This window comes from Uranotaenia lowii, chromosome 2 (assembly GCF_029784155.1).
Source record: "Uranotaenia lowii strain MFRU-FL chromosome 2, ASM2978415v1, whole genome shotgun sequence".
In the NCBI taxonomy this organism is placed as follows: Eukaryota; Metazoa; Arthropoda; class Insecta; order Diptera; family Culicidae; genus Uranotaenia; species Uranotaenia lowii.
The window spans coordinates 28,941,302-28,964,542 of NC_073692.1; the positions used below are offsets into that span (position 1 = coordinate 28,941,302).

General features: G+C 37.8%; 1 protein-coding gene and 1 long non-coding RNA gene across 2 annotated transcripts in view; one reads left to right on the top strand and one right to left on the bottom strand.

The window, feature by feature from the left end:
• Positions 1–2,281: 2,281 nt before the first annotated feature.
• On the top strand, positions 2,282–3,191 carry LOC129748804 (uncharacterized). Its single transcript, XR_008737831.1, has 3 exons — positions 2,282–2,552; positions 2,620–2,739; positions 2,810–3,191. It is a non-coding gene; the product is annotated as an uncharacterized LOC129748804 (long non-coding RNA).
• Positions 3,192–20,041: 16,850 nt separating this feature from the next.
• Positions 20,042–23,241, bottom strand: part of LOC129741178 (zinc finger SWIM domain-containing protein 8 homolog) — a 16,234-nt gene continuing 13,034 nt past the window's right edge. Inside the window, exons 3-5 of the mRNA XM_055732888.1 lie at positions 20,468–23,237; positions 20,242–20,391; positions 20,042–20,179 (exon numbers count right to left, since the gene is read on the bottom strand). Of these exons, the coding sequence (XP_055588863.1) occupies positions 20,119–20,179; positions 20,242–20,391; positions 20,468–23,237 (2,981 nt within the window). The 3' untranslated portion in view covers positions 20,042–20,118. The remainder of the gene's footprint in view (positions 20,180–20,241; positions 20,392–20,467; positions 23,238–23,241) is intronic.

Here is a 23,241-nt window from a genome sequence, read left to right on the forward strand (position 1 = left end):
TTTTTTGAATTAAAAAAAAATGGAATTTGTAACAAACCTGAATTTTTCAAAATTGGATTTTATTTAAATAGTTATTTATTGATAATCAGAATAAATTATACCAAAAGGGTACAAGGGCATAAATCATCGGTTTCGTTATATTTATGACATAAATATGGTTTTAAATTCCCGGAAAAAATCGCTTAAAAATATAACGTAACTGCCTAGATCCTAAACGCCAGAATGTATGCTTAGCACTTGATTTCTTTTTTACTGAAACTAGTAGATCAGTACAATTTTTTAACTTTCTTTTCATCTGAATACTTTAATATACGCTTAAATTTGAAAAATTATTCGTAAATGAAGCAAACAATATAATTTGAAACTAAATTCTATCGCGATGTTGAATATTTGACATTTGGCTATGCTGTTTTAGGAAAGCTCAAAACGTTTACGAAACGCAATTGCAAAACTGATAGCTCGAACACAACTTTTTTTTCTAACTTCCTCAACTTCAAATTAACTGAGCAAGTTTTGACATTAGCTTCAACGAAATGTAAATAGCCTCAATTTATGCTAACATAAGTGCAGCGATATTTATAATGCATTGCGATGTTTTTTTTTCGTTGCATTTGAGAAGACGATATACGCTATAAATTGCTCACACGTTGCATAACTGAAGGCGACTCTGGTGACTCGAAAAAAAATTGTAAGATTGAGTTTTGCTATCACGCCTTGATAAGCAAGTTCGTTCTCATTTCGGTTGACTTAAGGTAGAACATAGCAAAAATAAAATGCAATTTTTAAACAGGGATAACAAAATTATACCTCATTTTGCTGTAGTTTTGTTAACATTTTGAAAGCAAAATAATGCCAAATTTTGATGTCAGGCAAAATTATGTGATGCCTTATATTGGCATCATTGTGCTCTCCAAGCTCTCGGAAAATGAGGTGTAGTTCGGCTCTCAGTTTTAGCAAAATAAGGCATCACTTTGCTAACCAAGTATGAAAATCTTTGCTCTCATTTTTGCTGTGTACCACCTTATGTCAAGCAAAATGAGAGCTAATTCGGCTCTCAGGGCGTGATAGCAAAATTTGCTATAATTTTGCCATAAAAGTCTGCTCGGGTTTTGTTTACCTTTTTTCCTAACTACAAAACGTCAAACATTTACCTGGCATCGCGGATAGTGCCTTTCATAATTCTATAGAAATTGGGATGCTCGCACAAAGATCTTCTAATTTGCAATTTTATAACTCAGTTTATATTTCTTCTTCAAACTTTCTATTAGCGTTAGAGTAACTAAAAATATCACAATTTTCTGAGAAAATTTGATGTTTCTTAAATATTTTGGAATTAAGATTCAGAAAAAAAGCTGCGAAAAGCTCGCTATTTGGACTTATGTCGTTCGAACTGTACCTGAGACATGAAATCTTCCATCTGAGATCTAGGAAATAAAACCTGAGACTCGAGACCTTGAATCTAAAATGAAAGATCTAAAAGCTGAAACATACACACAAAATTTTCGAGGCCGAAAATTAGCAAAATTTTGCTCAAATTTGACCAGCTAGAAATTTAGCAATCAATTTAGCAATATTTTTTTGCTAAAATATCAGCATATATGGGAAAAAGTTAGCCGCCGGAATGTTTTACTGAAATTTTAGCAAAAACCGGTGATAAAGATCGTGCAGGATTTGAGCCTGCAAGATTTATTATTTTTCTTCTGGAAACACATGGAATGTATAATATTTTCAATCAAATACAAAAACTGTGTGATTTTCATATTATTTTTATTTTTTTCGGAATTTGCACTAAACACTTTTTTGTCACTAACATTTCGATAACTTTCCAGCGGGGAACGGGTTATTTAACGCCTATTTTCGGATGGTTACATCTACGGCCTACATGAACCATCCTTTCCGTACATTCGCGTTGATGAAGTACCGTCACTAGCAGCAGCAATCTAGTCGAAAAAATAGAGAATTAAACACATTAAAACCGGAAAATCTATTTTCCGAATGTAATGTTACCTGTATGCTTCCGTTGTCGATTTGGCCACCTTTTCGTTGTCCACTTGGCCACCAAAGGAACCGTCGGTATCAAACTTCCAAACAGCACTGACTTTTTTCTTAGCGGCGGCAAAAACGGCTGCTGCCAAAATCAGAAAGCGGCCAACGAACTTAGTTTTTACTAAAATCAAGCAAAAATCCCTTTTAGCTATCGTGTCAGTAAAACGAGTCCAATTGCTAATCGAAAGTAATCGACTATTTTTGCTAAGTGGAGGCTCAGAAATTTTGTGTGTACACACAAAACTTTCGAGGCCTCACTTAGCAAAAATACTGCGTTACTTTCGATTAGCAATAAGGGATGTTTTACTAACGTGATAGCAATATGCTTGTTTTACTTGGATTTAGTAAAAAAGCGGGCTTACTAGCCGCTTTGTTCGGATAGCAGCCGCCGGCTACTAGAAAAAAAAACAATTCGACGCGAATCTGTGCGCTTGACAAAAATAGGTAGATGTTGGCGGAACCTGTGGAGACGGGGCTAACAAAGTCAGCGACCATAGTGTATACAGGTAACAAATGATTAGGACATGAACGGATTGTTCGATTTTGAAGTGAAAAAATTTTGTGTTTTTTAAGGAAGAAACCAATGAACGAACGGTTGTTGGGCGGTTACGAAAACGGGCTCACTGCTGGCGGAGCATTTGATTGTCAAGTGGACGACGGAACGGTGGATTAATTGATATCGGAAGTGTACAGGTAAGGACCGATCCGACTATGAAAAAATGCGGCTTCTAATATGTGAAATTCTTTGTTTTTTTTTCATCAGGTTGCTTCTGCCGGCCATCATTGCCACAATGATCGACAGAAAGGAAGCGAATTTGCAGATCTACTGCATTATTTTGCACCCAGGCGGAAGACCAGTTTTGAAGATCAAGTGCAAAAAGTGTTTAGTGAAATGATCTTTTTTTAAATAAATGGAGTGAAAGAATGGTGTCTTTTTCATAATACTTTCCGAGTTTCCAAAGAAAAAACAATAAATTTGAATTTCAAATCCCCCGCGGTCTTTTCCGTCGGTTTTTGCTAAAATTTTGGCAAAATATTCCGGCGGCTAACTTTTTCTCTCGTTTGCTAAAATTCTAGTAGAAAAAATTTGCTAAATTGGTTGCTAAATTTCTAGCTGGTCAAATTTGAGCAAAATTTTGCTAATTTCCGGCCTCGAAAGTTTTGTGTGTACACAGTGAATTTTCGCCTTGATTTCCAGCAAAAAAAATTGCTGGAACCGTTCAGCAATTCAAGATTTTGCTGGAAACCAGCAATCAGTTTTCTAATTGCTGGATTTTTCAGCATTCGATTGTGTTCCTTTCTGTTTTGCTGAAAAATCAGCCATCGATTTTCAAACTGCTGAACTTTCCAGCAATTGATCTAGTTTGCTGGAAAATCAGCAATCGAGTTGTCAAATTTGAGTCTGTTTGTTTTCGTACGCTGAAGCAAGGTGACAAATTTTCGGGTGAAAATCGTGAGAAATCCATTCCGTTCGTGGCCTCATTCTTTTGCAAAAACGCGTACAGCTCGGATGCATTGGAAATTTAGTCGAAGTGTTTTTATCGAATTAGCGACGTGCGGTGATCCAAAAAGGAAGTTATAAGTTTAAAAGTATTTTCGTTGTAAGGAAGAAGTGTTTAATATAGAAACTATTAGTGATATCACAGTTTTTAAATCGAAAACGCCGAAAGGCGAAAGAGACGCCAGTATATTGTGTAAAGTGAGGTTAGATAACGAAATGTGTGGCAAAGTCGTGAAGATTAAAATGGCCGCCATATAAGGTGAAAAGTGATCATGCTAAGTGTAAACGAAAAACCACCACCGAAGGGTGGTGACACCAATATGGATTGCAACGATCCAAACCTCACTCAAGTGCCTACAACAAGCGATTCTAGGAGGAGCGTACAGAAGGAAAAGAAGATTGATTACTATTATGAAAGAAACGACCAGGGGCCGTATCGTGTAATAGTTGAAGTAAGCGACACCAAAGGAGGATCAATTCGTATTAATAAATTGTCCCTCGCAAACACGCTACGGAAAATGCCGATGTACAGAACGCACATAATTGACCTCAAAACCATTGGCTGGAATAAAGTGCTTGTGTATATGAACAGCTACCAACTTGCGAATAAATTGACCTACGACCAGAATTTCATCGAAAAAAATTATCGTGCGTATATACCCAGACACCTCATCTCAGTTACGGGAGTTATATCAGATGTCCCTCTGGACATATCCGACGCAGAAATTGAGGACGGTTTACAAGCGGAGTACCCGGTGTTGCAAATCTACCGAATGAAAAGACGCATCGAAGAAAAAGATATACCAACCGAGCGAATAAGCATTTCATTCAGAGCTGCCAAACTGCCAGAATCAGTCAAACTCTTCTGCTGCACGCTAAAGGTAAAGACGTTCTTTCGTAAAACAAATATATGTGGTTCGTGTCTTAGATACGGGCACAAAACTGAGAACTGCCGAGGCAGAAAACGGTGTTCGAAGTGCACGAGAAGTCACGAAAAAGAGGAGGACTATCATAGCTGCAAGTTAGAGGTCCGTTGTCTATATTGCCGTAAAAAGCACGCGACCACTGACATCACATGTCCGGAACGCACCAGACAAAACAACATACAAGCGATTCTCGCAAGAACAAATCTCACCGCCCTGGAAGCCGAAGAGCAGTTCCCCATCCAAACAAACAACTACTACGAAGCTTTGGTTGGTGCCAGCCAGGACCCAACACCAGCGGAATCGGCATCGTATGCCGAAATGACCGCGGGTAGATATCAGTACAACAAGCCAACAATTATGCGAAGAAAGAGGGAAACAGTTCCGGAAAAATCCATCATCAGTGAAGACGTAGTACTGCTTAGGGACAAGAAAGCAAAAACCAACGAGCAACACGACGGTACAGCACTCTTCAACAAATACCGGACGTCTAGTGCCGAAAAGTGGAAGGAAGAATTCCGGAAAGCACATCAAAACTATCTACAGGAGCCATCTACATTGAAACAAACAGGAGCAATCAAGAAAACGCTGGTGGATGAATCACGGAACCGAGAGGAACATTTTTCAAAGTTTGTATCAACCCTCATCGATAAAAGGTAAGTTAGATCCAAAAAGTCTACAGGTTACAGAATAGAAATGAAGCAATTATATACTTACACAAATAAATAAAAACAAAACGTATAACCTAATGAAAATACTACAGTCGAACGTACAGAGTCTAGGAAAAAATAAAGATGAAATACTTAGAACACTAAATAAAGGGAAATACAGTCTTGGCATTTTTTCGGAAACCTGGACTAAATGTTCGGAGGAAAATACCAGGTTATATAATATCAGCGGTTTTCAAAAGATACTATGTTCTCGCGATGACGGATATGGAGGTGTGGGTGTCTACATTCGTAATGGCATATCATACCAAAACTTGAATATTTCACATCAATCCAATAATATTCAATTAATAGCCTTAAAACTATTACGGGAGAATCTTGTCATAGTCGCACTGTATATGGCTCCATCGACAACAAGTTCGGAAATCGAAAACTTCACAAATTTACTATTCACGAAACTTCGTTCACACAGAAGGGTGTTAGTAGGAGGAGATATGAATTGCCACCACGTTGCTTGGGGCAATGACTGGAGCGACAAAAAAGGAGCGACTTTGCTAGATGCTATTAACGACTCAAATTGTATACTACTTAACAATGGAGCTAAAACTTTTCTACCACTCGATACAAGAAAAATCATCTCAAATCATCTTTTCAACTCCGTTGAGTGGCGTACTCTACAAGAAACAATTGGAAGTAGCGAACATTTGATGATCGAAATAGAATTTTTAGGGATGATTAAAGAAACACCTTTCTTTATAAACATGAAAAAGGTTTATGAAGAAATTTCGAAACTTGAGAGCGATGACATTAATAACATATCTGACCTGCGAAACAAAATTCAAGAAAGTGTGTCAAACAATCGGAAACCGAGCAAGCGTATCCCAAAGCCATGGTGGGGTACAGAGGTGGAGAATGCTTGGTTAGAAAAACAGGAAGCAATGCGGGTTTTTAGCCAGAATAGTACATTAGAAAACGCTATAGAAGTCAAAAAAAGGACCGCAATATTCAAACGTAAAAAAAAGGAATCAAAGTTAAAACAGGTTGAAGAGTTCATTGAATCTATTGACCCCCAAACATGCTCCAAAGTTCTGTGGACAAAAATTGGGAGGCTGACAGGTAAAAGAGCAGGCAAGCAATCTAATAATCCGGTACAAGAGGACGTAAACATGGCTAACCAATTCTTTGATTTACATTTTGGACAGAGCGAGGTAGACTTAGACGTACCTGTTTCTTACGGAATCACATGCCAATACAACTTGTTGGACAAAGAAGCTTGGTCGAGAATTTTAGCCAAAAAGAACTCTAAATCGGCACCCTCGTCAGATAGGATTACTTACGGAATGCTTAAAGTATTAGAACCAAATATTGTTAACACTATCATTAGAAATATTAATGAAATGTTCAGATCAGGAACACTAGCATACCAACTTAAGGAGATCAAGGTAATAGCCATCCCTAAACAAGGAAAAGATCAGTCAAAAGTGGAAGGGAAAAGACCAATCTCGCTGATACCAACAATAACGAAAATTATGAACTCTGCCGTGTTGGAAAGAATTCAACACTTCATAGAAGATCACAATATTATCCCAAAATTATCCTTCGGATTTCGGAAAAACTACTCCACAACTACCTGCGTGAATTTTCTTATAAACACGATTAAGAACAACAAGCGCAATGGACATATAACGGCAGCGACATTCGTTGATCTGTCTAACGCATACAATTCCGTTAAATGTGACACCTTAGAGAAGATCCTGATGAAGATACAACTCCCCCCAGAATTAACTATCTGGATAGTATCGTTTTTAAAAAATAGAACAATCACTATGAAGGTAGGAGAGCTGAACATAACGAGAATGATCTGTAATGGACTTCCGCAGGGGGACGTTATGTCGCCATGTCTTTTTAACATCTATACGTCTGGGCTGCACCGAAACGTCGAAGAAGGTACGGTACTACTGCAGTATGCCGACGATTTTGTGATACTTACCAAAGGGAAAACAATGGAAGAATTGCGAAGTAAGACCCAGTCAAGTTTAACAAGGTTTATCCAACAAACAAGAAAGTTGTCGATGCAAATCAACCCTAGTAAAACCAAAATTTTAGTTTTCAAAGGGGGAAAAGTTAATTTCAATATAAAGATTAATAACGAGGAAGTAAACACAGTAAATACATACAAATATTTAGGAATCACCCTGGATCGGTTCTTAAATTTCGGCGGACACATACGAGACCTGAAACGGAAAATTCTGGACAGGCTCAACATGTTAAAGATAATAAGTAGCGTTCAGTTTGGAGGACATCCTCAAACCATGGGAGTAATCTTCAACGCACTAATAAGAAACTGTATTGAATACGGAGTATCCATACTCAACAACGCAGCAAAAACCAATTTACGATCCATACAAGTGTTGTTCAACCAATGCTATAGAAAAGTGACGGGTTGTAGCAAGACTACACCCCTAAACAGCCTCTTAGCTATTGCTGCTCAAGAACCGTGGAACATCCGAAGTGAGTTCGTCTCATGTAAAGAAATAGCTAAATCCGTAACCCATCAGAATCCGGTCTATGAACAACTTGTTGGAACACTGCAACGATCAGAGGACAATGAAAGACTAAGTTACTGCGAGAAGTTGTTCAAAGAACACCATGAAATATTCGGTGCTATCAGCCCAGTACGATCGATCCCTACTAATGAAAAAAAGGTGCCTATCAACATGGAAATCGGACTTCGAGTCAGCAAACAAAACACCAACATCCAAGAAATGAAGCAAAAAGTACTATTCCTACTGAATGGCAAGTATAAAAACCAAGCAAAAGTATATACAGATGCATCAATATCAAACGGAGTTTGTGGTGTGGGTATATTCATAGAAAGGAATAATCAGCAGGTCGCTCTCAAGTTAAAACACCAAACAAGCATCATGACGGCGGAACTAGTGGCTATACAAATAGCAACTAAACTTATTGAAGAAAATACTTTAACAGGGGCAGTAATCCTTACTAATTCCCTTACATCGTGTAGAGTACTGAGTGATGCGCAGAGAAAAAGAAACAAGAGTGAGCTTGTACACAGTATCATCCAAAAATGTTTAAAATGTGATATAGTAATCCAATGGATACCAAGTCACATCGAAATAATAGGCAATAATAGAGCAGACACACTAGCTAAAATTGGTACAACATCGAGTGAAGAATTAAATCATCAAATTCTCACAAAAGATGCCGTTCTTTTATTCCAAACATTTAAAATAAAATCCGCTAACACCTGGTACAACGATTACGCAGCGACGAAAGGACAGAAGTTCTATGAAATCCAAAATAAATGGTGCGAAAAACCCTGGTACCATGGGATGCAATTAAATGCATTCGAAGTGCGCACAATAAATCGATTATTGACCGGACACGACTTCAGCAAGTACTGGCTGAACAAAATGCAGATTGAAGATGACCCTTTTTGTAATATATGCAACGAAACCGAAAATGCGGATCACATAGTTTTAAAGTGTTCTAAGTACAACGTTACGAGAGCTCAATATAGCTTCGACTGTAAATACAGAAATATCACTGAACTACTCAAAACCAAAAATGTAGACACCTTAAAAGAAGTAGTTGACTTCTTGAAAAAAGTAGACAAAAGGATCTAACTGTAAAACCTTTGAGAACCATGCCAAAACAATTATAGTACTCAAAAGTAATGAACCGACCAAAATTTGATGGACATATGGTCTTTGCAACTGGTCCAAAGAGTTTCTCCCACCTCGAGAAACTCGATGTGGATTTAACCACACAGAGAAGAAGAAGAAGAAGAAGAAGAAGAAGAAGCAAGGTGAGACTGTATTTCACGAATTTTGGTTAGATTAATACAATTATTTTTATTTTCCTCTATATCCTAGCAACCAGGCATCAAGTCAAGGGTAAGTTTTTATTGTACAGGCAGAAATTCCATAAAAGATACTAATCAAAACTTTTTTTATAGGTGGCGGATGATCAACACTTCGGCACAAAGCTGCCACCCTAGAGCCGGTGTTAGAAAGATGTAAAAAAAAAATATTTTGGAAATAAATAAATCGCTTATTGAAAATAGCAGAAAATTATTGTTTTTATATGCACAGCCAATATTAAAATTTAATTTTGAATTAAAGTATGAATTTGATTCTAAATACTGCCGGTGTTGAAAGAAATAGCTGGTTTCCAGCAATCTGGATTGCTGATTTTCCAGCAATTTGAATTGCTGGAAACCAGCATTCACGTTTGCTGTTTTTTCCAGCAATTTAAATTGCTGGAAATTTTGCTGGAAAGTCAGCGGGACAAAAACCAGCCAAATTTTGCTGGTTTCCAGCAAAAAAAAAAATTGCTGTGTAGGACACGAAATCTTAGACATGTCATATGAGACACGTTCCACATACATACTTACATAGAATTGTGACAAGAGACATGAGAAACGAGATGTGAAAAGTAAGACGTAAGATGTGGAAGTGTGAAATGAGGCATTAAAAGGGAGGCGTGAAAAGTGAGACGTAAGACATGAGAAGTGAGAAAGTGAGAAAAACGTGAGACGTGGAAAGTGAGAAATGAGCAGTCAGGTGTGAAACATGAGAAGTTAAACGCGAGACGTGAGGAATGAAACGTAAGAAATGAATTGTGAGACGTGAGAAGTAAGAAGTAACCCTATTTCTTATAGTGGGTGACCTATTAGTGGGTCACATTAGTTTGAATTCTGTCTTTTTAATGAAATGGCCAAGATTAATTAATCGACGAAAGTCCGAAAACTTGTTTGGAAATGAATATGGGAAAAATATTTACCCCTCCGCAGGCATAATAACAGATTAATGAAGATATTCAAACAGCTTTCTTTGTTTGCGAGGCTACCGCAAAATGGATGATAAGCATTTTAATGGACCTCGAAGCTAAAGATAATGTTTTATTGTTTAGTGCGGCGTGGCAGTACAAATCCTTCTACCATGGACGTTCTAATTCAAAGTTTTTACCCATTCTCTGCTGTCAGAGAATGGCTAAGCTAAAACCATAGATACCAGTCATCATAGTAGAAGAAACTATACTGCTGTGCGACTTAGAAAAACCTCTAATTTTGTTAACAAATAATCGTTAGTAATTCATTTTTCAAGATTCACAATTAATCAATATTATTTTTTAATTGAAGAGTTACACCTTAAAGGACTAGGAAAAAATGAATGGATTGCTCAAATTTACAAAACTTCTACTTGATGACTGATATTGGGAAAAATGCTGTGTTGCAGATTCAAAAGCTCGTGGGCTTAATTTGTTCCTGGGCCCTAAACAAGCCATCAAGTAAATTGTTACCCTCTTTGGTATGGAGTTTTATATAGATTTATAAATGCCAAATTTTGACAACAGCATCGAACAAAAAAAAACAAGATTTTCTATAAAATCCCAGTCAGTTAAGATTGCCTCCGGCGATGCTCGCTGGCACATAAGAACACTTTCATGCGTTTTTTACTAAGACAACCATCATGTTTCATTTCTTCTTCTTCCATGCAACGATTGGTCAAAGATGATATAAATGTATCATCAAAGGCAAGCAAAGCGCCGTTTGATAATAGAACAGATCGAAACACTATGACTTGAGCGCTTGGAGCGATTGCTGTCTACGTTGAAGAAGAAGCAGTCCCAGATAATGTGAAATTCAAGTTGACTACATCCTACCGAGGTCATGATATTTGGAGCGGTTGCTTCGAATAGATTGAAGATGCTTCTTGTTTTTATAAAAGCTGGAGTAAAAGTTAATATTGAACTCTACATGGAAATTTTGAAGAATCGGGTGCTTCCGTGGATTCAGAAAAACCTCGAAACGGACGAAAAGCATCTTTGGCCTCTGAACAGTGTGGAATTGAAACCCCTCGTCGACTATTTGATATGAAGATTGATTGATTGATCCCACAGTGTCGATTATCTTAAAGCTTGAAACTCTGAAGTATATAGGCTTCAATGTCAGTGGCTCATATTGCGGAAGTCTGCTCCTGATTCACACAGTAAACGAAAATTACCGAGTTCAGTAATTTTTTTACCGAAATCCTTACATGCATGGGTGGCAAAACTCCTCAGATCGGCTTGTCCAGTGAAAGAGAGTGCAATTTTTTTTCGTCTGCTCCCCCAATCGGTGCGGGGAGAGATAAATCGCACTGAAATGAAGAGTGAGATTGTCAATACATAAGAGTGAGCGAGAGCATTCATATCCGCTGATGAAGAGAATTCCCTTCTCCGAAAAAAATTGTTGCGCAATGTGCTGAGGAGAATTCGAGAGCTAACTCATGTTTATTCTTGGTACGTTCACGAGAAAAGATGCTACTTTCCGAATCAAAGCTCCCAGCGGTGTCCTGATTTTCTAGAAGCCGTCCTGATCTTAATTGCTATTGATTTTGCAATAAAAACAGTTTAACCTCTTAAACCAATGGTAATGATGAACGGTGTTTTTCGGTATAAACTAAAAGCCACCTAACTTCATATCTCTTCTGCTGCATAAATTAAGGCGTATACTGCACCGATATTTCGCCTTAATTTATGCAATCTAAAAAGAGCTGCATTTCATTTCCACCAATCTACTGGGGTCCTGAAAAATCCTGGTTTTTGTTCTTCGAGGTGTCCTAATTTTTTGATGAAACCACCTGTCACCTCTTCTTCGAACGCTACCTTTTGCAAAAAAAATTCAAAACAGCTAACAGCAGTAGGCATGGTAGCGGAGTAGAAATTGTTTATATTTTTTCTACGTTGTGTGGTGGGAGTCTAAATATTATTTTCTCTCTTTACTCTGAGGTGTATGACTGAAACACAGGGCGCTCTTTGTTTAGAATTCTCTTTCTCCCACTCGGATGCAAATGCTCTCACATTTGCCGTCCGAGTCACTTACAGCTCGTGTAAACTCGGGTAACGAGTGGAGCACGATCAGCGAAAGAGGATTACACTCGGAAGCCGAACTGAAAACAGTGTTGGTTACTCCCGGCTCTTTGTTGTTTGAGAAGAGCCGACCAACCCTGCTTACATGCGTAAATCGTTAAACTGTTCGGTAATTTTTTCGGTAAAGAATAAACGAACATCGGTAAATGAAGAAACGATTTACCGATGTTCGTTTATTTTTTACCGAAAAAAAATATCGAACAGTTTAACGATTTACACATGTTAGGATTCCGGTAAAAAAATTACCGAACTCGTTAATTTTCGTTCACTGTGCAGATCTAACCTGGAGAATGTAGTTGAGAACACATCGATTGATGTTTCTTGATACGTTTATCTACATGCCTGCATGAATAAAAAGGTGTTTAAGTCATGTTATCATCAAGAGAAATTTTTTTGAACCTTGATGACAGATTTCCGCATTTTTGTATGGACCATACTGTAAATTGTTGAAGTATTTTTACGGGAACGTTATTGTCACTCTGTATGAAAATGAAGGTGATTTTTTCGTAATACCATAACTTTGAAACGAGTGATCCGACGACTTGAAAATTGGTATCCGAAGGTTTTTCGGGCCAAGTATAGCCTGTATATACACAAAAAAAAATTGACTATTACGTGTCACTGAAAATGCAACCTTTAAAATGAATCAACCTGTAATTAACAAAACCTATAATTATAAATTGTTTTCCTTAAAAGTTAAAGAAGATTCATTTATTATTACAGCAAATGTCCTGTAAAAAATTTGTAGACGTAAAATTGAATGTCACGTAATTTGTTTTTCGACCTGTAAAATTAGGGTAAATGTCCTGCTCCTTTTTGTTACAGGACATTTGCGTAATTTTACAGGAAAAAATTTTTGCTGTGTAAATTTCAAGACCCTCACGTTCTACAGAAGGAGGGCTCCTCATACAAAATTAACAGGAAAACAAGATTATAGTTGGCAATAAATCATTTCAATAAATAATCATAAATCATGATCATGAGGTCCAATACAAAAAAAGGTATGCTATACATAAGAATAGAGACGTTTTCTTTGAAGCAAACCTCCACCTCAAAATTCAAGGAACATTTCTCAACAAAAAAGCCACAAAAGAATGTATTTTTACCATTTTTTATTTATTTTTCTCTAGGTTTTTCTTTGCTTCAACTTCTTACACATCTTCTGTTCGCGCGAACAACCTGCCAATCAATGCCTCGAGCAACGTTACAAGCGGTTCGTGCTTAGCAAGTCTTCAACAAATCGACGAACGCTCCCCGGACTCGTTTTCCACCCATGCATCTGCCGTGTCATATAATATTTCAGATTTCTGTTTTTTTTTTTTGGCTGCATCTTTTTTCAATGAAAACTTTCAAAGGGTTCAACTTCCTCTACTGCCTTTTTCTTCATTGTTTCTATGCGTTTGATTCCAAGTCCTGTAGAATTATGAATGAACACAATGAGACACTCCCTCTTTTTGTTATCAATCAGGCGGAGTTTTTAGATTTTTGTTTTTATTTTTTTTTTTTTTCATTTTTTTGCAGATCATGTGGGTGGAGTGACTGGTTCAAGGAGTTTCGCGAAATTTGACGGGCCTGATGTTTTCTTTTGAATTGAGCACGGTGACGAGTTCCTTTTTTTGCTATCTTTTTCATGTTTAATTTTACCTCTGCAGATGATTGCAGTTCAATGTTTCAATATTTAAATTTAATTTTACAGTGTTTTTTTTTTGTTTGCGTCTATTTAATATTTATTCCATACAGTTATGTTAAAAACTCGCAGACTTTACATCTTCAAATATATATTGTAATTTATTTATCTTTCAATGTATAGATGTATGTGTATGTGTAATGTGTGTATATATAATTTATTTTTTTTTCTGTGTATATATATGTATATAGAACTTTTAAATATGTATTTTTATGCCTTAAGTATTCTACTCACTATTTCTGATTTTATTTCCATAAAAGTGTAAACTGCTGTTTATGTGTTGATTTCCATTTTATTTATTCGTGTAAATTTATTCCTCATCTAAGCTGTTTACTAAATCAAAATTAAAGTTTCGATAAGCTCCCATTGGGGTGCCAGCTTGGGGTTCGGGCGCCCTAATGAATGATAAATGTGAATCATTCCCAGTAACTTATGCTCTATATGAATCCAATGTATGTTTTTGTCTATGTATGTAGTGTGTTGCGCTAAAAATGAAGGTTTTAAAAGTTTTTTTAACAGGAAATCTCGCTCCATCAATTGAATTCACAGTGGTGTGTATGTAGAGTGTAAACAAAATTGAGAAAGTCAATTGCTATCATTTTTGTTTGAAAAATAATCTAAATGACAGCTGAAAATTTTCATATTTGACTTTATTGAAGCCCATGCTGTAGAACTTTTTCAGTCGAATTAGCTGTTGGAAATTGAGATGTAGCAATTGACAGTTGCTTTAAATTTTTTATGCGATTTTTACCCGGTGATTTATGGAATAAAATATCACTACAAGAAGCTACATACATCGCTAATCTTAAGTACTACTCGGATAAGATTTTTCAAAAAAAATTATGAATGTTGGATGAGATAAGTTTATATTTTATTTGCTAGAGCTAGCGTCATTTTGCTAGTCATGTTTAATGTGACTAACGAAATTTCACCTCTTATTTCTGAATTCTGTGAGCACTCCAGACAAGAAATTTCAGTTCAGAAGAGCTTCGTTAAAGGGTGTTCGGATAAAAAAGTGGTCTACTTGAATTCACCGTATTTTTTTCTAACGATTCATATGAAAACATGAACACCCCTCATTTTGTAGGTGTGTAGAACGTGTAGAATGATGCTTCTATTTCGACATTAGATCTTTAGTTATCAAAATGGCGTCCAAGTTCTCCAGGGAAATGGCGTCCAAGATCTGAGGGAAATCGATAGCCGGCAGCCGCTGTGACGAACAGAAGAGTGGCTATCGCGTTCAAGCGCAACTTCTCAGTTCGAGATTTTGCAAAAAAGTTGGGAATTTCCGGATTATCGACTTATAAAAAGGTAGTGACTCCAAATCGCAACGATAAGCAAAACCTTATGGCAAAAACAAGATCTCGGAAGCTGTATACGACATTGTAGACAAAGTTTGATTGCGTGGTAAAGGACGACGAAACGTCCGCCTAGAGAGATCAGAGACTTCTGACAGCTTCCTGGACAAGAGTATTACCAAACATATTATTATTATATTTGGTATTACACAGCAACCGAAAGCGGAAAGGTGGCAGACATTTTCAAGCATATTAAACTATCAAAGTTTGCCAAGAAAAATCTCGTTTGGCAAGCTATCTGTACCTGTGGCTTGAAAGCGACATTTACGTTGCAACCGGGACCGTCAACCAGGAAATTTACGTGAAAGAGTGTCTTCAAAAGCGTTTGCTAACTTTCCTGAAGAAAGATGACTTGTCTGTGCTGATTTGGAGAAGCTTGGCATCCTGCCATTATGGAGAAAAAAGGCCATAGAATGGTAACAACATGCAGTGCCCAAGGATAAACACACCAGAATTTCGCCCAAACGAATAAAGAAGGCCCAAAAATCTGTTAGCAGCTAGAAGCAGTTCAAAGCAAACTGGCGTTCTGCGGCAAAGGAAGAGGACAATGTGACTGTACAAAATCTGATGGCATTCAAACGGAAGCCTCGCCAATTTGGACTAGGCCGACCGGAATCTTAACTGAGTATTTATTGCATCTTTTATACATCTTGAACTTGAAGAGAAATATACTTTTATTTTTTAATAAAGAAATAGGTAATCGATTTACACGCAATTAAGTGCGACCACTTTTTGATACGAACACTTTTTATTCGGAGCTCACTGACTCGCGGAATAAGGCCCATAAGCTTTAAATATAATTGCAATATAAATCTTCTACCAGGCAGATGATCATTATAGTGTTATAGAATTATGAAAAGTAAAATAAAAAAAAACCTATAGAATGGACTTCAATAAAGTGCTCATTGTATTTTGCCTTACCGAAATGTGCGGTTAAGGTTTTCATTAACTATATGCGTAGATTTAGTGATTGGAGTAGATAACAGAATGTAATAAAAATTTCATAATTAATTTCTTGTGTTTTAGTTCGACTTTTTTTCTGTTGCTATTAAATATAGAGGTATATTTCAGTTTCATGTTTTCGTTTTCTGGTAAATAAGAGAATACATTTTAGACACTCTATTTATACGCTACCGTAAGAGAAACAACCGAATTTGACAATAAAGTTTCATTGTGTAAAATGGTATTTTTGTACAGATACCTACATCAAGAGGCCTAAGATGGGGTGAATGAACGAAAGCTCAGCAGCTATAATAGGTAACGAATTTGAACAAATTATTCAATCACTAGATAGTGTGTTTATGAATCAGTGTAAAAAAAAAAACAAGGATATTCATTGAAATTTTTGCTGTCAAAACAATTAACGAGCTAAGCACTTTTAAAAGAACAGTGATGATTCATGAATTCACTGTTAAAAATATTAAAATTTGTTTAATGATTCAAACGAAAATCATTGTGATTATTCTGACAAAATAATAACAATCTGAGAAATATGTGTGCAAAAAATAACAAACATAAATTAAATTTCCACTTCAAAGTTAAAAAAAAATCCGTGCCTCTTGTTTTTTTTTTCATTCGCTTGGATGCTGCTAAATTTTAAGACACGTGATCATGTTTCTGTTATTTTCTGGCGAATTTTCATTGCTGCTGCTGCTGCTGCTGATATTTACAATTCACATAAGTCTTCTATTATTTTGCCTCGATTTTAAGCAAGTGCCCCACCGTACGACTATGCGCTCACTTTTGGCGAAATATCCACCAAATTATTGGATGAATGAAAACGATGCAGTTTGTTTAAGCCCCGTGAGTGCTTGAATGATAAATTTTATCTGCGTAACCGTTTTAAAAAAGACACTTTCTGCATTTTTTTTCTCTTCTTTTCGGTTGTCGGTATATTTCTTCCGACCTAACGTTACTTTGCAATAGTTTTTATTTTTAATAGTATTTACTTCAAATAGGTGTTATATTTCGACATTGTCAATTGTGAATAAAATATTTTAAAGATATTTTGCATGATTCAATAGTAATATGTTTTTTAATGTTTAATATACTTCAGTTTGTCTGTCTAGAAATGAGATCTTCGGGTTGATTTTAAATATCATTTCCTATGCTTATATAACGGGGAGCTACTATTACAGCGTGTTTTTATTCTTCATTATTTTTCTTGTTAGTTACCTAGATAAACAAAATATTGCGTTTCCTGTTTAAAGTTAGATTTATAATGTTGATTCATTTCGATCTCTAAGCAATGCTCCATTTTCTTTCAAAATTGTACGAAACATCTACGTTTGAATCGCTTACAATTAAACATCTAATTGGAATCAAATGTGTGCTCTTCTTTCGATAAGTCTATATTTTAACATTTGCAGTTCACTCTTTACAAATTTTGAGATTTTTTTTCAAAAGTTTGCTTTTTAACAGTAAGTTCATTTTCCGAAAATATATTTTTTTCTGTGCTTAACGGATAGATGTTTTCATGAATTTTTACGTTATTATATTTTCGCTCTATTTCTACGGTATTTAACTTTTTGTTCCTTCAATTGAGAGATATCCTACAACAGTAGTCGACTTAATATTACTATTTCACTTAGATTGTAAGCGAAAAAATATAATCACAGATCAAACGAAAACGAATTCACACGTGGGTCATGATTATATGTTCCTTTATCAAGAGCCCACAAACTTATCGAAAGCATCAATCTTGATTTTGATAAAAGCTTGGATGTTCAATGGGGTGATAATTGTGTGTATAATTGGTTTACCATTATGAGAGAAATAAACAATGAAACTTAGACTAAAAAGTAATGAATGTTATTGACACCACCCAAATGTGCAAAGGTTAAAGGGATAAAATTCACTCCAACGTTTCTAATAGTAGACAAGGAAACTTGGCTGGTGTCAAACGGTGATAAAAATGATTTATTTTTGAACACAATCATTCGCATGAATCACAAAAAATATAAATCTGTATGTTTATTTTTTCAGTTTTTTTTTGAAGAATTTTTAGCTTAAAATTGGAATCGAGTCTTCATCGAAATTTGATATACAAAAAACCTGAGGCTTTAACACAAAAAATCCGAAAATATGAAGAGTTAAAATAATTTGTCTACTTTTTTAATCTAGAAATTTCTTGGATACAGTAGGATATACCTGAAAAATGAACTGCGATACCAATTTGATATCTTACAAAAAAGAACTTCAAAACGTCCCGTATATTTGAACATGTTTTTTTTTAATTTGATTAAAAAGTTACTTTTACTGTGGCATTCAACAATGTAGTTACTGTGGTTGTGAAGGGTAATGCACGTTGCAACGAAGTGTTCTCATGGTGCAAAAATAAAATCAGAAAATTCTAAAGAAAACTTCCCCACTGTGCAAAATAGATCTTAGCATCAATAGCTACAGCATATGATTGCAATTTTGCTAACTCACAAGATTGAAAATCAACCCTCATCTATTCGTCGAAACTGCTGTCGGGTTACTGGTGATTGATTAAAGCATACTAGAAGAAGTTGCTGTTCAAGTATGAGTGCCAATCATGTTGAGATGTCACCAACTAAACAGTGTTAATCTACTTAAATTCATGCAAGGCAAAAAGACCATCGGTAAAGTGCTGACGAAATTCTCCATAAATTAACATTTATGTAATAGAAAAAAAAATCTATAATACAAAAAAATTTAAAAAATAAACCATCAATTCCTAAAAATGTGTTGCGCATATTAATTTTTAAATTGGCGATGATCACAAGAAACCCTGGCTAAAACAGAGTATCTACCTATCAAACCCATTTATAAAAAAAGTTCCAACAGTCACATAATAAGATTATTTGCCTTTATTCAGGGTAGGTTCCTAAATAAAGAAAAACACACACATTCGAATACATCTTGATATACAAAATTTGCTTTTCGGCACGCATGTGTATCCAATGAAATCGGAAACTAAAATCTGCTAAAAGTCAAGTAAGTTTACCCTCTTCCAAAGAGGAACAGGGGACGATAACAAACGACGACTACGTTAATGATGCGGTAACGGTTACTTCAATCTTCTTCCGTTTTCTGGTGGTATGCCCAAATGGCCTAGATGAGCCGGCGGAACAGCCACCGCCGATGGTTGCTGTTGGTTCTCTTGGCCCAACTGCACACAATTAACCGTCATATTGGAAAAATCAACCACTATTGGCGCTGATATAACATGATGGTTAACGTTAAGATTGATATTCTGTTGATGATGTGAATGGTGCTGATGAGCTGGCGGGTTGCTCACAGCGAGTGTCAGCATAGCCGCTGCCTGATGGTGGTGATGATGGTGATGATGATAGTTGGGTGCTGCCGTGGCTGCGACCGCTACCGCTGTAGATCCTGCTGATCCGGTCCCTGTATTGGTGGGTCCAGGTGCCACCATGCCTTGTGGTATATGATGAAACGAAGCTGCCGATCCAGTGGATGATGTATGATGCGTAGCTGGTGGTGGCACCGTCGCTCCAGTATGCATTCCATGCGCCGTTAGTTGTCCCGGAGCCTGTGTAGATGCTTGTTGGCTTTGTTGAACCAGAGGCGTTTGAGCTACTGAAGATTGTTGCTGGTGATGGTGGTGATGATGATGCAACTGTAACTGTGCCGAGGACGACAGTGAAGACTGATGTTGATGATGTTGCAAATGATTCACTTTAGCCGCTGAAGTTGATGATGACATTGCTGTTGTTGCAGCTACCGTACTAACAGAAGATACGGCATTTTTAACAACTCTATTTTCATCTATTGTTACGGTACGACTGCTAGAAGCTACTACGGTATGATGTTGCTGTTGTTGTTGTTGCTGTTGCTGTTGTTGCTGTTGTGTTACTGAAGTCCCCGCCGGACCCGATAATGACGACGTTGCTGTTGGTGCTAACGTAGTTGGTGATGCTGTTGAGTTATTAACTACTGCTGTTACATTTGAGGCACTGCCGGCTGCCGAAATGAGATTGTTCAATTCGGAACCGATCGATTCTAGTCTTTGTCATTTAGAGTTAAGGGCTGAATTTATCTGCGACAGTAGCTCTTTTTTACAAGATTTTGATCTAAAAATTAAAAATATAAGTTTATTATAAATTTAATATTATTTTATTAAAAAAAATCATACTTTTTGATAGATTGAAGCCAGTCTTTGAATTGCGCACTTCCTTCTGGTGTAATCTGGAATGCATTTCGAGCCGACAATATTATGTTGGTAAACTCTTCATAGTCCGCAACCGTGAGGTGATATAACTTCTGATGGATACATTGAATGTACCTAAAAGCAGTAATGAAATTCAAAATCAAAACCATTATCGGAACTAAAATTAATCAGACAATTCAAACAAACTTACATTTGTTGGCACTTTTGCATTAGCGGTGCCAACGCTGAGCGAAGATGCTGCATTACTAAAGCGGGATTGTTCCGCGCCAGATAGTGAGCGGATTCGATGGCCACTTCATGCAACACAAACGGCGATACGATAGAATTGACCGCACAGACGCAAAACTGGTGCAGGTACTGCGTTCCTAGACGTTTCGAGATGCGCAGTAGCCATTTTACGTCATCTCCGTAAGGAGGGTTTCTGGCATACTTGGCCTGGGGGCGGTCATCGTGAACGCGTCGAGCTAGTGTCTCCAAAGCTAGCATGCCAGCATTGTAGGCGGCAAGCAGATACCGCAACTGAGTTGGAGTGAACTGATGTGGATGTCGCTGGCGTACTGGCGGTGTCGAAGGAGGAACACCGGGGTATGGTGGATAACCATGACCAGGCTGTGGACGCGGAGGAGGGGGCTGTTGCGGTTGTGGAGGTTGCTGTAACGGAACACCTTGAGGACCGTAATATTGAAGATTTTGCTGCATCTGTTGCTGATTAGGTTGGGGTGGTGGAACCTGCACTTGAACTCCCTGTACCGGCACTTGAGGGTACTGTTGAGGATTGTATCCTTGAGGAGGCATAGACGGATGCGGCTGCATGGGTTGGTAGCTTGGATTCAATGGTGGTTGGTAACCACCTGGAGGTTGCTGCGGAGGATTACTGTGAGGCGCAGGCGGTGGATACTGGAACTGTGGAGGCGTTGAAATGTACATCTGCATCTGGTTGGCATGGTAGGGAATATTCTGATGGTATATTCCCTGGCATGGGAAACTATAAGGTGCGTATGGGGCCAGCCCAATGGGTGCCAATGTAGTAACCGTTTGTTGATAAGGTTGTGGTGGTGTAGCGCTCACTACTACTGGAGGATTTGCAGGTGGTGGAGGTTGAGACTGTTGTTGTAAATCACCTGCATCCATCAGCGACATCAGATTCACATTGAAATACTCATGCTGCTCGTTTGGTTCCAATTCTCCTCCAGGAGTATTGCGCAAATATAATTCATACCAATGGCGAGCAACTTGGAATAAAACTTCCGGATACACTCCACCTCCCTTTGCAGCATTTTCAACAGTAATACAAGCTCGCTCTAACATTCGATCGCTTTGTTCTTTACACTGCAAAATGGCTCGCTGTATTTCATTCGGATTTAATGCAGCTGAGTGCGGTAGAACCGACAATGCCAGCTCAGCAGCTGGTATAACCATGTTACTATCCCATCCTCGAGACGATGCTCTATCTGCCATTCCGGCAGCTTCCGGTGGTGTCAAATGACCTTCCCAGGCGTCAATCAGGAACGAAATAGCTGGTGCTCCTATGTCAATAGCCTGACCAATAATCCACGAAACGTGCGATGAATACGTTCGTGATAGCCAATTAGGGCTGACGCAGTTATGAAGTCCCAGGGCATACAAACCGAGTTGGAAAGCGCACATATGCAACCCTCGGTGAGGTCCCTGATGATTCTGGTTTGTTGAGGCCTGTGTAAACAGTGATGTTGACGAGGTTCCGCCAGCTTTCGTCAGAACATTCTTGGCTAGCTCAAACATAAAATGAGCGCTGGCTTCCGAAGGTTGGTTTGGAATTGAAGGATAAACCCGCTTTCCTTTGTAACGAGAATCTTTAGATCGTGTTGTTGTGGTTGAAACCGACCCTGTGACACTACCTGGAGGGCCGGATATAATGGGTTGTGAGTTGGGTGGCCCCGATGTTGGTCCTGCAGGAAGCTGTTGCGGTTGGCCTAAGCTCAATGCACCCATTCCGATTTCAACTTCAGCGCTAGTACTACTTTGAGGACGGCTGTTGACCATGAAATCATTTTGAGGTATGCCTGCATGATGTTGTTGCAGTTCTCCGTATAACTGCTGATTGCTCGCCTCATACTCCTCCATGCGTATTTGAGAAAATTGGCTTCTCGTCGGTGGATTATTCGAGTAGTAAGACGGCAACAATGCAGTTTTATTCAATGAGTGAATTTCCCGGTCCAAAAGTTTCTCCATAACACGGCATATTTTTCTTGGATCGTCTTTATAGTAGGAAAGAAGTGTTAATGCTAGATCACCACGTTGCCGCCGAGTTCCTTCACAAAGCAAAGGATGTTCTGCTTCCGAAACATTCGCCTTAAGGCCCAAAGCTGCCACCGCAGCCTCGAAACCTAGATTTTCGTCCGTTGGTAATCTGAACGCCTGACTCATCACTTTCATTCGATTTTCCTTACCTATAATACCAGGCATAACCAGTGCATCAAAAATAAAACTGGCAAGCATTATGGGTAGAAGGGCCTCTCCACGTGACTTCAAAGCACCATCTCTTAGGGCCTCTGCTCTGTCACGAATGATTTTCAATTCGGCATGGCCTAGAGGAATGCGTTTCAATAAAGCCAGTAAATCTGATTCTTGATTAGCTAATTTAACTTCTAGTGGTTTCGTACTCGCCGGTGGACGTGACATCTCCAATCCATACAAACACACTCGAAAAGCTAAGTGATAGTGTTCCGAATTTTCCGCGAGAACTGTGCACAAAAATGCACACTTTGCCAAAGTTGCCGATGCCAACACACTGAGTTGATGGGATATTGGATTGATATTATGTTTCTTACCCTTCTTTTTTGGAGGTGGCGGTAGCTCAATCATTAGATTAGGTGGATTAGCCAGCATTTCTTCGGCTAAACGCACACCTAAAATACACGCTTCCCGACCATGACCATGGGCGTGTAAACCTTCAGCACGAGCAAATAAAATATCCCAGGCGTC